The following is a 17,261-nucleotide window of genomic DNA, read 5'->3' as shown; positions in this document are numbered from 1 at the left end:
GAAGAACCTGGTCTCTTCAAAGCACAGTGGGTCTTTTTCCACTCCTTTCCTGCTCTGGGAGAGGTGGAGACTTACACTCCAAGGATTCTCCCTCACTAACATCTCTCATCCCATTATCTCAGCTGCTAAGGGGCCCTAGGAAGAAGGCGTTTAAAGGTGCTGATGCTTGCCCAGGATCATCTCCAAGATCCCGCAGGAAACACAAGTGTTAGTTAGAGATGGCCCTGAGAGTCAGAAAAGTAGTGAAGAATGCTTTAGGCTGCCATTCCTAGTTCTTTGTGAAGAGTCCTCGGTAGCTTCTCTGAGGAAGCACAGGTGGCACACACACACACACACACACACACACACACACACACACACACAGAGAAAGAAAGAGAGAGAGAGAGAGAGAACCTGTCTCCACAGATGCAGACTAAACCAAAGAGCATGGAAGGCCAGTAGCTGAAAATTCACTCCCAAATTGGACCTCAACTACAAATCTTTGTCTGGGATGAGCCAAAGATTGAAAGTAGGCTTGATGAGAAAGGGCAGTAGGAAAAGAAACTTAGGCAACTGTATGGAAGGATATTAGCATCTTGTTAACTGTTGAGTAATACATGATCTCATGAGCTATTATAACAAAGAATCTTGAGACCATCACTGTGGTACTAGTGAAAAAAAAAAAAAAAAAAAAAGAAAGAAAGAAAGAAAAAAAAACCACCCCAGTTTCTGAAGTTACTCCATTTTTTGTTGTCTGCACCTGAGATGCCCTGCTAATATATCCAAAGATGCAATTTTGCCTTCTTGCTTGGGAAGAGTAATGCTAAGCTTTTATATCCTACCAAAAGCATAGATGTCTCCTGGACACCATTTCCCGCTCTGTTGTGCATTTGATGTTACTATTGTACTTAGTTCTGTGTCTGTTCTCCACTCATTTATATGTATGAGCTGAGCTTGGCTTTGTTATAAAGCATTATAGGCAACAGGTATCAAGTATGTTGGATGGTATCTATAGTCAACTTTACCACTATTTCCATGCCCCTCTCTGTCTGCATAGAAATGGAATTAGCTCTTAGATGAATGTAAAACGTAGTCTTCCTGTGTTTAATTTTCAGGATCAATCTCCTTTTCCTTAAACTGGGGATGGCAAGTAATAAGAAAAGGTCTCTGACAGGGTCAAAGTACCTCTGCTTCTCTGGGAATCACCAGACTTTTAGGCCCACACAAGACTTAGAACGGACTGTAAACAGATGGGACTTCTTCCTGGAGCCAATGTTCTTATTTTAAATGGGCAGCATTCTAGTGTCACATGTTCCACTCCTGCTGTGAATGTACAGTCACAATACTTGATTACATGTCACCAATTCTGAGTCAGCGTTCCCCATCAACCTATGTTCCTTGAAGGTGTCTTACTTATCTACACATCTGACCTCTGGGATCCCCGAAAGCCAGCTTCTGAATGCCCTGCAGAGTTGGGGTATGCTGCACTGTCCACAATACCTCATTTAGTCAAGTGAAGAATTATGGGGTATTATCACAAGGGAACACAGTAGTTATGTAACGATTAGAGGGTCACAAATTAGCAACCAGTGGACCAGGACTCTAATGCAGGTCTCACCCCACATGTGCAGCAGCCTCCATGTCCAGTTAATCTGGTTTCACCAATTGCTGAGATGCCTTCTCATCTGTCAAACCTGCCTATCAAAAGGCAGGGTAGTTTCTATGGCCAGGCCTCACATGGGGTCAATAATGCTCTCCACAGGGGGTTCTCTGAAGATCACCTGAGAATTTATGGGCACATACTTGGAAAAACTAGTTGTTATAAAAATGATACTATGGGCTCAGGGGTTAAGAGCAATGGCTGCTCTTCCAGAGGTCCTGAGTTCAATTCCCAGCAACCACATGGTGGCTCAAAATAGTCTGTAATGAGATCTGGTGCCCTCTTCTGTCATGCAGGCATACATGCAGGCAGAACACTGTATACATAAGAAATAAATAAACCGAAAGAAAGAAAGGAAGGAAGGAAGGAAGGAAGGAAGAAAATAAATGACACTAGGCATGAGCAAGAAAAGCTAATGGGCTAGGTGGTGGTGGCATACATCTTTTTACTTGGGAGGCAGAGGCAAGTGGATCTCTGTGAGTTCGAGGCCAGCCTGATCTATAGAGCAGAGCAAGTGCCAGGACAGGCTCCAAAACTATACAGAAAAACTCTGTCTCAGGGAAAAAAATTAAAAACACCAGACAAACAACAAGCTAATGGCCTCTTCCCATGAAAACCATGAGAAATTGTCTTGCCAAGCAAATACAGGGTCATGACAGAAGTATCGCTTACCCCTTTAAGGTATCCTAATTTTCAACTGCCCTTGAATCAGAAAAGAAGAACTATGAAGCTGAGGTGGGGGGTAAGCCTCACAAAGTTACCACACAAAGACCCTAACTGGCCAAGAATAAATGAAGCTTTGTTTCCTGGGAAACAAGATGTTTGTGACTCCAGCAGGGCTGCTCTCATTCTCATAAGCAAAACGTTACCAACTTGAAGATCCCAGAATCACCTGGATAACCTGAGATGAGAGAAAGAAGGGAAAGCCTTACTGCGCAGTAGCTCCAGGGCAAATCATGGCCATAGCTCCCTCTTCTGGCCACACTGAGAACTGCAGCTTATGGCTGAGATTGCTCTTCCCAGAGTCAGGGTATATTTTGTCCTCCTATTATATTTTACGGCCTAAACTCAAATCACAACTTTTACCTCTGTGGGTGGAAGCTATTTTGTTGCTTTCAGCTCACCAAAAAAAGCAAAGATATATCTCTTGTTCTGTGAGCTCAAAGCCAACCTAATCTACACAGCAAGTTCCAGGCAAGCCCAGGTCACATAAGTGAGAGCCTGTTTCAAAGGAATACAATAAAAATAAAGGCTAAAGGTTATTATTATTATGAAGTGCAAGTGGTAGCAGCCTCTGCCAGGAATGAGCATGCAACTTTCACTCCTAGACTCAGGAGGTAGAGGCATGTGGATCTCTGAGTTTGAGGCAAGGAGGAGGAAAAGGAGGGAAAAGGAAGAAGGATGAAGAACCCCACCTCTCTTTAAGTTTTTAAAATTACCCCCTCCCAGTATGTGTGTGTGTGTGTGTGTGTGTGCATGTGCGTGTGTGTGCACACGCACTTGTGTACATGCCAAGGCCAGAAGACAACCTGTAGGAGTCATCTTTTTCCTTTTATCATATGAATATAGGGACTGACTAAGCACTTTTATCCACTGTGCCAACTCAATGACACCAAATCTCATCATTTTTGAAAACAGAATCAAATGCTGCTGCACTAAAACTGTACTTACACTGTGCTGCCACGGATCCCCTTCATTTATTATGTATACAGTGTTCTGTCTGCACATATCTCTGCAGGCCAGAAGAGGGCGCCAGATCTTATTACAGAAGGTTGTGAGCCACCATGTGGTTGCTGGAAATTGAACTGAGGACCTTTGGAAGAGTAAGCAGTGCTCTTAACCTCAGAGCCATCTCTCCAAGCCCATGGATCCCCTTTATAATCATTCATGTTTTTACATCTTTGAACAAGTGTATCACATGTGTCATTAAAATCCACATTGTGCTGGGCAGTGGTGGTGCACGCCTTTAATCCCAGCACTCCAGAGTCAGAGGCAGGCGGAATTCTGGGAGTTTGAGACCAGCCTGGTCTACAGAGTGAGTTCTAGGACAGCCAGGGCTACACAGAGAAACCCTGTCTCAAACAACAAAAACAACACCACACACACACACACACACACACACACACACACACACAGTAACATGTTTCTTACCATTGAGGGTAATCAACTGCAGGAGGTTGAGTGTAAGTTTTACTCAGCACTCCTGTCTGTCAACTGCCCTCCTGACCATTGCCACATATCATCTGTACCATGAGGTACATGTCCCCACTGCTCACTGTTAGATAGTGCCAAAGAACAATCTTGGCTCTCAGAAATGACATATTTTATGGGATGTATTATTGGACTTTCTAGTAAAAGCCAAGTCTAGAGCCCTAAGAAAGAAAAAACAAAGCACAATGGACCTCACACATGTTTCATATACATATTTATATATATTTCATGTACAAAGTTACATTCTGAACCCCAGGGATTCCATAATAGAAATAAATACTGAAATAACTACATTGCTAATGAGCTTTTGACTCATAGGAATGAAGCCTCGGCCTCTAAGAGACAGCAAATGGGGCACTCTAGAACCCAATCTTATGAGGCAAGTAAAGTTCTGATGTCTAGGACAAAAAGGATTTAGGACATAACAGTTAAAACATATTCAAATATTGAGAAATATAAGACAAAATTATTAATAAAACTTCATTTTAAGAGAAAGAAAAAGACAATTAGTGTTACAGAATAGCACAACCCTGTTAGAAAAGCATTTATGATTTCAACATTTATTTCCTTCTCTCCCATGTGTCCAAGTGGGACATCATCAGTTTCCTAACATGATCAATGAAGAAGAACCCTAAATCTGGTCCGAGTCCTTTGGTAATAGTCATAATACTTAATAGGAGATAAATATCCATTTCCATGGCATTTGTAAGACACATTCTTTTTAGGTTAATATGAGGCATTTTGTTTTGTTACAAATGCTGCATGTTAAGTGGTCTCTTCTCAAGCTCATGAGATGAACAATGCTACAGGCTGAGAGTACATTTTAACCTTTCCACTGCACGCACATTCCACCTGAATAGTGACATCCTGCAGCCTCTGTGCTGAAACGTTTTCAACTCCCAGCAAGCTGCAACTTCTAAGAGATACAACATTACTATTTTACCAGTTTGATCTGCACGAGTTAGAGAAAACACTCTCACTACTGAGTTTCTAGAAAGCAGTTTCCTTTTGCCTCCTAGAGATTTGAACCTGCATTCCTAGTGTCAGGTTGATACATACACTGCTGCTCTTTTTATAGACCAGCAATGGCTGCACAATGGTAATTTCATGTGGTTCAGCCTCATCTATAACCCAGATGTAATGAAACAAGAACTCTCAGTCCTCTGCCTTCTTCCTCGAAGTTTTTTTTACATGGGAGACTGCCCAGAGGCATTCAAGCCTCCTCTGCCCTGTGGAGACTATGGCAATTTATACCCCTTTACTGTTTATGAGCAGCTTACATCCTGGTATTTCTTCCAAAGATCACCCCCTTGACCAAAATAAACATCACAAGAATATATGTGTTATGGGGGGAAAGAGGAAGAGAAGCAAAATTATAAATATAAGCACAGCCCTTAAAACAAGCTGTACGGGTGCATCTACTCTCTCCAGTCCTTGAAATAAGTCCACAGGGCGACAGTGATTTGGGATCTTTAGCTAAAATCACCACACACCTCCAGTGTGTGAGTGAAGTCAACGTCATTAAATTTCAAAGAAACAATTATAACCAGGGTAACAACACACTTGGATGTTTCTTCTTTAGCTTCTGGTTTCCTGAGCTACACTGGACCACACAAACATGTAAAGAGCTTCTGAACAACAATGATGGTGTCTGACTCTGGGACACTTACTTCTTGGGGTTAAAATTCCCAGAAACTTTGGTGTCTCCTAGTGAATTTATACAACATTTCCAATAAATGTTGTTAATGCTTTTTTAAAGTATTTGCCTCAAACAACTCATATTTAAAGTAAAGATATAGCAAACAAGTTATGGAAAAGTGGTCAGCTCTGAAGAAAAATGAGTATGTAGATCAAACAAAATATCCTCTATACAGATTTATCAAAACAGGTCTTTTTCTTTTAAAACATACAGGGGCCACAATTTTAGAGTGTGCCCAGTGTGCTTATTGATACAAAAGCCTCCCAGGCTCATTAAGTCCCATGTGTTTTAGGATCTAGCCTAATCACGTATATGCAAAAAAAAAAAAAAAAAAAAATCACTGGTATACCTTTTAACAGATATCTTTGTGTCACAGTCTGGGGAAAAGTCCCCTGGAACTTAAGAATGTTTTTAGACAATTAGAGACTTGTGTTTGATTTCTTGTCTATGAAGTGATCTGGTCCATCTAATGACTGGAGGACCTGTTTCCTGTATGTTTTTATTTTTAAAATAGCACATAAAATTATGTTATAACTTTGCTTGCAGCAGTGGTGGGTAAGAAATGGTAAGTCATACATTTTCAGGAAGCTTGAGAGAGGAAAACAACATACAGCATCATGGTTTTTGAAAATTCATAAGGTTATCAGTTAAAATTAGATAACCCACTTTTTCAAATGGATACCTCGAATGAAAAGATTAATGCTGACTTGACTGAGTTTGCAGCCTTTCCTTTTGAAGAGGGCATTTTAAACCAACAAGGGTGCCAATGTTGAAGCATTATCTCTACCAAGCAAACACTGGCTGGTAGTTTTATACAGAACAAAATAAATCAACTTTCCTAATCATTCTGCATTCAGCTAATTAGGTCGAATCCACAGCCACCACAGTGTCCCCTCCTTAACAGGTTAAGAGCAGCCTAGGAACATCTGGCTAACAGGTGCATTTTTTCCATGGAAAAAAACTGAATCAACTACCACCATCCTCTAGGACAAGGAGTACAAAAACACAGCTTCCTCTTAGAATATCCTTTCAGTATTGAAGTGTCCTCTACGCTTCCCAGAATATTTCATAAACTTCAAATGATACATTTCTTAAATGTCAGTATGAAAATGGGTGAAACTAGTCTAAAAAAATGAGAATATTCAGAGAAGCAGGCTTCATAAACTTTAGAGTTCTAATGAGATAGGAACAAGAAATTTTATTTAAATAGTGTAGCCTTAATTTCTTTAATATAAAAACCCCAAAATCTGATGAAAACAAAGTTTTATATACCATATAAACAAGATCTGTCAGAATTGAAAGTGAAAGTTAAAGTAATTTACAGTTAGCTTTTAGCCCTCTTGGGACATTTTGATAAATCCTGATAATCCATCTGTCATTAGTGTGTCAGTTCTATAATACACTGGGGAAACTCTATTGTACTTCATGTACAGTTTCATCTATTAAGTCTTTTCCATTAGTTCCATTATTAGTGACAGCTAAAAAGTGACCTTATCAATTAAGTGAGTGACACTGGACTGTGGCAGAGCAAACCACATCTGGATTGCTTTCTGTAATTCACCAGTTTGCAGAAGTAAACACCCTTTGATTTGTTCATGACATACTGAAATCGCCTATTAACACTGGTGCAGTTAACTAGCGCGCTCCTCTGTATTGTTACCATAGGACAGATTTTGTGATATAAAGGTAAGGGGAAAATGCTCACGTATTATGTGGTGAAACGTCTTTCACAAAAGAGCATTAAACAAGGGAAGGGAAAAGAAACCATGCAGAAGAGGTAGCCTCCTCATCTCCACCTGTCTCTACAGACTCAGTCATTGCCGCACATCACTTGCCACACTATCAGGTGACTCCTTTCTGCTTTGGTGACTGAAGGTTCCAGTGGAAGATCCTCTCCAAGAAGTTCAGATTCTCCACCTTCATCACCTAACGGGTCATAAGGAAACTGAAGTTAGCTTAAATGCAGAAACTAGAGAATGATGTGAACTGGACTCACGATTAGCTGTGACTCTGATGCCCAGAGCTTGTTTGGCGTCTGGTGCAGAGAACAGAGTGCAGCATGCCAGTGAAAGAGCAAAAGAAGAGTGGAGCCAGGGGAGGGCTTAGTGAGTCAAAACCTCTGCCACCACACGGTGAAAGGAGGGAAGCGATTCATGCAACCTGCATGATCTCCCTATCGTATTCCATAGTGTATGCACACGCACACACACAAGTACACACTAAATGCAATAATGACAAGAAAATACCAGAGTCTGAATCTTCACCCAAACCACTGCCTGATTTCTGAAATTCCCTTTTCCTTTCATTCATGAAAGTTAGTTCACCATATTATGCTGGACAGTTATCACAATATGTCCGTTCATTCATGATAATAGAAATGGGACACATTAAAAGCAAACATATCCAGTTCTGTGTTTGGACATTCTACTCCTGTTTATTTCAAATTAAGAAAGCATAAATATGGAGCATACTAGCTACAGCCCAGGAGGTCATGCTGATTCTCAGTGACCAGGAGTAAAGTTCTCCAGCTGAGACACTGGGACTGAACAGGCACTGCTGCTCCTCCCCACAAGCTTGCAGCAGTCAGCTCTGATGTGCAGAGCCAGGTTATTCTGGTACAATCTAGCTGACAACTTGTTTAGTGGGATGAATTCTTCAGCAGAATCCTAAAAATGTGCACACTAAGAAACAAAGATGTACTGGGATTCTGCAATGCTCTCATTTGAATTTAGCAGAAGAAAATGGCACCACTGATTAGAAATAAAGGAAGAGAAGTAACTGAATATATGGACTTTTCTATGCAAGCCATTTTCCCTTACCCCCTGCCCCCATGACTTTTTCACAGCAATGTCAAAATACAGGGACCATGCTCAGGTCAAAAGTCATTTCTCTAGTTGCAACTTTGGCTCTTTTTTTTTTTTTTTTTTTTTAAAGTTTTATTTATTATGTATACAGTGTTCTGCTTGCATGTATGCCTGCAGGTCAGAAGACGGCACCAGATCTCATTACAGACGGTTGGGAGCCACTATATGGATGCTGGGAATTGAACTCAGGACCTCTGGAAGAATAGCCAGTGCTCTTAACCTCTGAGCCATCTCTCCAGCCCCAAGTTTGGCTCTTAAATTTAAAAAATTGACAACGAGCCAGGTGTTGTGGCGTATGCCTTAGTCCTGGCACTCTGGAGGCAAAGGTGGGCAAAACTTCAGTGAGTTCTAGGCAGCCTGGTCTAGACAGTCAACTGCAAGCCAGCAGGGCTACACACTGAACCCTTATTTCAAAAACAAAACAGCAGCAGCAGCAGACTACAGTGGGGAGGACTGAGTAGCTCAGACCAAGGTTTCTGGGCTCTTGCTTCCTGAGCCGTTCTGAAGACTTAATATTTTGTTTCCCAGGGTCCCTATATTGAAGCCCTTACTGCTTCGATAAATTCCTTATTGTTAAAACATTACAAAAAATTAGTAAGAACAGCAACAAGATTAAATTCAAGGTGTTCCTGTTGTTATTGTTTTGGTTTTTTGAGACAGTGATTCACTTTGTACCGTGATGTCCTAGAACTCACTATGCAACCCAGGCTCTACCTGTCTCTGCCTCCCAGGGTGCCGATACTGAAGGTGAGTGCTACCATATTTCACTTTGAACATCAACACGTTCACTATTAAACACAAGTGCATTTTCCAGGCTGGGTTACTAGAGCTATTGCCAAACCTGGTGAAGCATTTTTATGCTGTTTGAAGAATCTGCAATGGAAAGCATTTAGTGGAGGTGGAAACTGCAGAGATTTGACTAGAATATTCTTTAGTATGATTACAACTGCCACACTACACTCCAAGAAAAAGCTATAAAAATCACCCTAGCTAAGGGGAGTTCCTACAATTCTTTTCCATAAACATTTCTGTGCCGGTAGTCAATTACTTGAAATGCTTTGAAACTCAGTGTTCTTGCCGGCATCAATCTCTAAACTTTACACTGACACCTCTGCCCCACAGTGCACCAAGAACCTTTGGCATTACATGTTCTGGTTTAAATGGACCACATGTGGCACGCAGTCACTGACAAGACATTGCATTTCCTACTCTGATAGACATCTTTATTGCGTTCTCTGCAAACATTTAATAGCTATGTTTAAGAACTCATTAAATTATTAGGACTCTTGCTAGACTGGTGTGTTTCTGTAGTGAACAAACATCTATTTGTGCAGCTCTCTTTTCCTTCCCTGTCTTTGGGCTGCTTCCATTTAAATAATGCTCTGGGTGAACACAGGACTCCCCACATCCACTAGCTCATGATTCCTCATTATGCTGCTTCTGCCTCTGCTATTTCCAGCTGACTCAGATGTTCACCTTTTCTAACTCATTTCTGTAAATACCTTCTACCCAAACATAACCACATTGCTTCTCCATTTCAAGTTCTGCAATTCTCCTTTGCAGGAAAGATAAGCACAAACTTATTTGGTGTGGTGGTCTGAATGAAAACACCCCACAGACTCATAGGGAGTGGTATTGGAGGTGCGGCCTTGTTGGAGGAGATCTGTCACAGCGGATGGGCTCTGAGGTTTCGGATGCTCAAGCCAGGCCCAGTGGCTTATTCTCTCTGCCTCTTGGTTCTTTGTCCAGCAGGACCACATTTGTCCATGTGCCATCATGCTCCCCGCCATGATAACAATGGACTAAACTCTAAGACAGCCCCAATTGAGTGTTTTCCTTTATAAGAGTTGCCGTGGTCATGGTGTCTCTTCACAGCAACTAAGATACCCTAACTAAGATACTTAGGAAAATATTTTCTTTTTTCCTTCTTTCTGTCTAAACACCCACAAGTATATACAATATATGAAAGTATTCCATAACTCATCTCATCTTCCTTTTTAGAGAAAATTGTACTCTCTGCTCTCATATTTCTAAAAGAGCCTCTTCAGCTAGGACAAACTAGGACTTTGTACATGTTAGGCAAATGCTTTCACACTGAGCGTGTCATATCCCCAGCTTACTAAAGAGTTAGAAAAGTGAGACCTAGTTTCAACACCCAACACTAAAACAAACCAACCCTGCACAACAAGCAAATGAAACAAAATGACCTAAGTTAAGCCATTTTTTTTTAAAGCCAGGAACCCCTAATCCTCACCCTCACCATTTCCTGTCCCAATGCAATCCTTCAGGTTACTACTATCTGTTACAGACTTACTTCAGGCATTGTTTCTTCTCTACCTTATCTTCCCACCATGGGATGAACCAACAACTCTTCACTAGAGCATTTACAACATTTGTAACTTGTTAACAACCTTGGCTCTGTACTGTTCTATAAAACCTATCAGAATGATGCCGCCATGGTGGCCCAATCCCAGTGTTTGGGAGGCAGAGGCAAGGGAATTCTGTGAGTTTGAGGCCAGCCTGGTCTACATGAGCGAGTTCTAGGAAAGCATAATAAAGAGAAAGACAAAAACAAGGGTTGGGGATTTAGCTCAGTGGTAGAGCGCTTGCCTAGCAAGCACAAGACCCTGAGTTCAGTTCTCAGCTAAAAAAAAAAAAAAAAAAAAAGACAAAAACAAAAACAAAACAAAACAATTAGAAGGGGGATTAGTATTAGTGACTAATTTGTTTCCAAATCTTAAGTTTAAGGTTGACAGGCACAAGGTGAGAAAGTGAACAGATAAAATAATTTGGACATAAACAATGTTTTATGAAGTATTTTTATTTCTTCATGTTGTGGGTGAGAAAACAGGTCCTGGGAGAGTGGATAGTTTGCTAAAGACCTTATAATTACAATTCTTTAGCTCTTCACACAAATTTTAACATATAACCACTTGTAATTTATAATGCTCTTTCAAATGAATACTTTTGGTATGAAAAATACACACACACACACACACACACACACAGAAAAACATGAAAAATCCTTCTTCAAGTAAAATATTCAAAGAGAACTTAGAAGTCATTATCAGAGTGATTTCTTATTCACTGTGGGTGAAAGCCCAACTCACAGAGCACAGTGGAATCTATGTCTCAGAACTCAAGACTTACCCATCCTGAAGTCAATGTAGCCTTCTCCCCCACTGATGACAAGCATAGACTTCAAGGGCGTCTGGCCACTGGGTTCCTGTGCAGATGACCCTGCTTTGTCGGCTGTTAGATCTGCTCCACTACTGCCACTTTGTGGGCTAATGACCTGACCTATTTTACACAGAAACAGAAGAGTGGATATTTACTTACCACACAGGCTGGAAGGGGACGTTACTTTTTTCCAAGTTAAATAAATGGCATGGTTGACTCATCCTGTCTTTGCAGCACTAGGAAGGGTGTGGCAGGAGGACAGTCATGAGTTCAAGGCGAGTGTAGGCTAACGACATCTGGATTCAATAAAATTAAGCTGTATAATGTCCTGATTGCCTTTAATCTAAGGACTTAGGAAGCAGAGGCAGCCTGCTCAATGTAGAGTTTGAGGTCTGCCAAGGATGCAGTGAAACCCAGCCTCAAAGAAGTTAATAAATGAAAACGTAAATATTTCTTTACTTTTCTTTCTGTCTTTTTCTCCTTAGTACACAGTGCCAAGATATTAGGAACACTGAGGCTTTACATTGCCAGAAAACCATTCCATGTTTTTAAGAGGCTAACTTAAAAATCTTGAGTAAAGCAATTTCCTAGTACCAGGAATAGATGATCTTCAAAGCTCAGTGTAAGACACATGTGGATGTTAGTGACCTGCTCAAAACTATATTGTTCAATTTTTTGATCCGAGGGGCAATAGAAAGTTTCCCTCCTAAAGGTAAACATTTGTATTTAAGACGGAAAAATCTTCACTTAAACCTAGGAATTGGCATATTTGTGGTGGTGTGAATGAGAAATGTTGCTTATAGGCTCAGGTCTTTGAACACATGGTTCCCAATTAGTGGCACTGTTTGGGATGGTGGGATAGAGAAAGTACATTACTAGGGGGAGGAGAGATCATAGCTTGGCTCTATTTTTAGTTTGCTCTCTCTGCCTCAGGGCTGCAGCATGATGACACATGCCTTTAATCCTAATATCCATGAGGCAGATAGGAAGATCTGTGAGTTCAAGGCAGCCTGTTCTACAGAGCTGCAGGACCACTAGGACTACACAGAGAAACCCTGTCTAGAGAGAGGGGAGGGGGGAAGAGAGGAGGGGAGGGGGGGAGGGAGAGGGAGAGAGAAGAGAGAAGAGAGAGAGAAGTTGTGATTTCTCAGCTTTCTGCTATTACACTGTCCCTACTGTTATGGTCCCCAACCCTCTAAAACTCTTTCTGTAGGTTGTTTTAGTCATGGTATTTTACTAAAGCAATGGAAAGGTAATATAATATTCATAATATTTTAAACATATATATTTTTTTCCAGAGCTGAGGACCGAACCCAGGGCCTTGAGCTTGCTAGGCAAGTGCTCTACCACTGAGCTAAATCCCCAACCCCACATATTTTAAATCTATGCCCTTTTCTTTCATAGTTAAGAAAACTACATCTTATTTTTAACTTAGAGTATGCAAATAAAATTGCTGCTAAATGTGCCATTTGTTCTAAAGTTCAAATTCTAAGGCGGAATCTTTGAGTATGACATGGCAGAGGAGAGAGAAACCTTTACACATTCTTCACACTATGGACAACTGAACAATCTCCCAGACATTCCTCTTAGAGAGCTTTGACTGTGGAGCTCAGAAGCAGAGTGCTTGCCTAGCATGTCTGATCCCCAGAATTGTGGGTGGTGTGTGTATGTGTGTGAGAGAGGATAAAGAAAGCTTTGACTGTGAGATACTTTTTTCCTTTTCAGAATCTGCTGTCCTTTGGGCAAATCTAGACCACATGTCTCTAGGAACTAGCAGGACTAAGACATATGATGTGATACACTATAAATTTAAAATTTAATTGAAAATGGATGGGGTCCTGGGTGGTCATGGGGCATGGATCCCTGTAGGGCTTCTTTACTGCATTACTCAAGCTTACTCTGGAAGCCATCAACTCTGCTAGAAACACTTTCTACAGTAGAGTCTGCAATAGAAGGAGAAGCATTCACAATGAGGTTAATACAACTTCATCCTTACAGCTAATTGGCTAATTAGTAACAATATTACGAATTCACTTTTAGATTTATACTCCAGAAGAAAAGTCTTCCACATACGCAATAAGAAAGTTCAACATTGGGGGATGGGGTAGCTCAGTAGATTAAGTGCCTAATGCACAACTGAAGACTTGAGCTTAGATCTCTAGCATGTACATGAAAACTTGGAGCTTACTGACCAGCTAGTCTAGTTAATTAGTGAGTTCTCGATTCAATGAGAGACTCTCAAAAAACATGATGGAGAACAATCAAGGAAGACACCGACCCTGACCTCAGCCTTCACACACATGCATGCATACCCATGTGCATATCTCTCTCTCTCTCTCTCTCTCTCTCTCTCTCTCTCTCTCACACACACACACACACACACACACACACACACACACACACACACAGAGTCCACTGTGGGCCAGGTATGGTGATGCACATCTGTAATTCTAGTACTTAGGAAACTGCATTAGGAGTATTGAGAACTCAAAGGCAACCTGGCCTATACAGTGAGTTCCAAGCCAGTCTCTGTTATATAGGGTGACTGTGGTGTTTCAGGCTGGCCTCAAACTCATTATGTAGCCAAGGATGACTTTGACTAATACACTGTCACAAAATATTACCATTGATTTTCAAAATAAGCAATACCCACAAAATATCTGCTTTAGGGACTAGGGGAGAGATTGCAAAATAACTCCACTCAATCACATCTCCATTATAGACCTTCCGTATGTACTATATTGAATTGTGGGTATCCTAGTAATTTAGTGTTTGGAAGTGTGGTGAAACACAAGGAAGACAGACATAATCACATGGATCCCTCAACAGAATAATCTAACTCACCTGGGACCGCCACAAAGAATTTCACAGCATCTCGGTGCCCATGGAAGCAAAGCTGTGCATGTGCCATTGAACAGTAGGGTATAAATGTCCCTGGAGTCACTTTATCACTGTTTTCATCACCATATACACGGATTACACTCCCAGGACGATTACCTGGAGCCCCTGAGGTTTTATTTGCTGCAACAAAAAAACCAAATGCCAAGCATTTTCCTCTAGAATACAGTACTGATGCCAAGAGGTTACTGGTTAATCCTTAGGATATTATCTAAGAGCTACAGCCAGTTGAGATAACGTAAGTGCAGCAACGCCAGCTCAAGGCAAAGCTGGAAAGAGATACAGCATGCTAGTTATTTTTAAGTACCTCAGTAATGGAATAGGAGATTTTGCCAGTCTAGCAATAACTAAGCTTTTATTAATGTGAGGGAAACCCCCATAGTAAACAAAGCACATTTGAATTGGAGTTAAATCTGTTTAGTTCTGCTTTTTAGTCCTTATTAAAGGAAACTAAGCATTATAGATTAAAATACATAGGAATGTTCTTAAATAAGATCTTTATAGTTCATCCCATGGTAAGGGGTGGGAAAGTTTTGCTTAAAAGAACCCAAGCATCATCATAAAGAAGCTTGCATTTATGCCAGGCTGACAAGTTTGCTGAATTCCTATAGAATGGCCAGACTTACAAAATACCCCTGCTTCCATGGGTAAGTGAATGAAAGAAACATGATCGGTAACAAGAGTAAATAATGTAGATTAATGACAGTTTTAAGAGATGTTTCATGTTTTTATTGGAAGAAAAACCAAGTCTGAAAGAAAGTTTAGCTGCAACAAAAGATGATCGATAGACTAAGCTGCTGAGCAGTTGGTGGCTATGTAACAAACATTTAAAGTAAAAAACAAAACAAAACAAAAAACCTGCTGCAATGCAGTGACTGCGAGTGGGTGACACTGAACGACATTCAAGAGGGTGTTCTAGAGAGAAGGAGACAGCCTCACAGTGGCTCCAAGAAGCCAGAAGAAGAGTTTGGTTCCGGATCTGCACTTACCCCTCAGCCCCAGTAAACGTCCCTGGTGGAGGATTACGGCTAAAGTGAGAAAGGAGGAAAGGGGACATGGGGAGGTGCACGACAGGAAGGAGAAGGTTACTGTGAGCGGCCACTCAGCCTCCTCTATGTGGCCCTCCCGAATTATGACAACCTGGCAGAGCACCAAATAATGCAATGTCTTCCCAAGGCCACTACAAATGTCTCTGCTCAAAAACGATGATTTATTATTTCATGAAGCCATTCCAGTGAAATGGAAAATTGATGTGGAGTGCATACTAAAATTCTCTCTCAGTCTATCCAAAAGAATCCACCTTTAAATAATTAGGCCAAAATGCAACTCTCTTTTAAGGAGAGAAGGTAATCCAAACATCTTGTCTTAGGATTTAAGAAGTGGTCTGAACGCGTAGAGCTGTAAGTAACTGCACAGAAACAAGAAGAGGCTGAGAATATAGATTCTTCAAGGACTCCAAATCCACCTTCTGGTATTCTTTCTTCCCTTCCACTCAACCAGGGAACTTACGAACTTATTTGATGGACTGAAGGTGTTTTCTTCCCCCAAACTATTCCTTCTCTGTGCATTTGGCAACACCAAACCATTTAATGGATGACCAGTGCAATGGAATATCATGAAGAACATACAAAGTACATTCCTTCCAAAAAGACAGACTGTCTTCAGTATGAGAAAAGACTCAGTGATTTCCTGAGACTTCTCCCACAAGTTTTTAACAAATCTCAATTACAACAAATGGGATAGCTGTGACTATTAGCCAGAGTGAGCTAAACTATGATGAATGAAATGTAGTGCTTCTGAATACTGGTATAATAAAGCTGAAGAGAAATGACATTTTATTTCAAAGATGAAAGAGGGCTGTGACTCCTGAATTGAGAAAAAGAGCTACCTATGGTGAGAACACTGAAATATGGACACTGGTCAAGATACTTACAAGCCAATTCTGTAGTTATAAACTGATTTCTGTATTGTCACAGACTTGCCAAAATCTACACAATTCCTAAATCTGGGCACCACTATATCTTGCAATTCTTTGACTTGTGACAGTTATTTTAAAATATACTTACTTTCTGTCAGTGGGATGGAGATAATGACACCATTTCCTGTCCCCACCCACAAGCGATTGCAAGACACCATAAGGGCTGTTATCCTCACAAAAGAGAAGCCCAGTTTTCCAGTACCTATAGGGGAGGGGGAAGAAGAACAGTTTATTGAGAAACTAGAGCATTTCAGATTCCAAATGCCCAATAGTCTCTGACTTAAAAACAACAAAGGAGGGCTGGAGAGATGGCTCAAAAGTTAAGAGCACTGGCTGCTCTTTCCATAGGTCCTAAGTTCAATTCCTAGCATCCACAAGGTGGTTCACAACCATCTGTAATAAGATCTGGTGCCCTCTTCTGGCACACAGGCAGGATACTGCATATGTAATTAAAAAAAAAAAAAGCAAAAAGTTTGCTGGAAAGGTGTACGTTAAAGCAAATGTGTGTGTGTGTGTGTGTATATGTGTGTGTGTGTGTGTGTGTGTGTGTGTGTGTGTGTGTGTGTGTGTGTGTGAATGACATGTCTCATGTGCCTAGAATGCTCTGAACTAACTATGTAGCCAAGGATAACCCTGAACTTGTGATCCTTCTGCCTCCACCTCACAAGTGGTGTGATTATAGGTGAGTGCTGGGGTTGTGCTCAGCTCAAAGCAAATTCTTATTTGGCTTTATTATTTGACAAGGCAAGGCTAAAGGAAAAAGAATATTCTATACATGGTTGACATTACTTT

General features: G+C 40.9%; 1 protein-coding gene across 16 annotated transcripts in view; it reads right to left on the bottom strand.

The window, feature by feature from the left end:
• Positions 1-4,047: 4,047 nt before the first annotated feature.
• The window catches only part of Spag9 (sperm associated antigen 9), a 130,721-nt gene continuing 117,507 nt past the window's right edge, over positions 4,048-17,261 (bottom strand). For 10 of the 16 annotated variants that reach the window (XM_036197728.1, XM_036197735.1, XM_036197729.1 and 7 more), the window contains 5 exons: positions 16,558-16,671; positions 15,481-15,519; positions 14,438-14,614; positions 11,564-11,713; positions 4,048-7,475 (listed from right to left, as the gene is read on the bottom strand). In XM_036197728.1, coding sequence (XP_036053621.1) covers positions 7,360-7,475; positions 11,564-11,713; positions 14,438-14,614; positions 15,481-15,519; positions 16,558-16,671 — 596 coding nt within the window. In that variant the 3' untranslated portion in view covers positions 4,048-7,359. The remainder of the gene's footprint in view (positions 7,476-11,563; positions 11,714-14,437; positions 14,615-15,480; positions 15,520-16,557; positions 16,672-17,261) is intronic. The other 6 variants (XM_036197733.1, XM_036197736.1, XM_036197738.1 and 3 more) reach the window with 1 other exon arrangement.

This window comes from Onychomys torridus, chromosome 8 (genome assembly GCF_903995425.1).
Source record: "Onychomys torridus chromosome 8, mOncTor1.1, whole genome shotgun sequence".
Lineage (NCBI taxonomy): Eukaryota > Metazoa > Chordata > Mammalia > Rodentia > Cricetidae > Onychomys > Onychomys torridus.
This window is presented reverse-complemented; position numbering and strand designations above follow the sequence as displayed.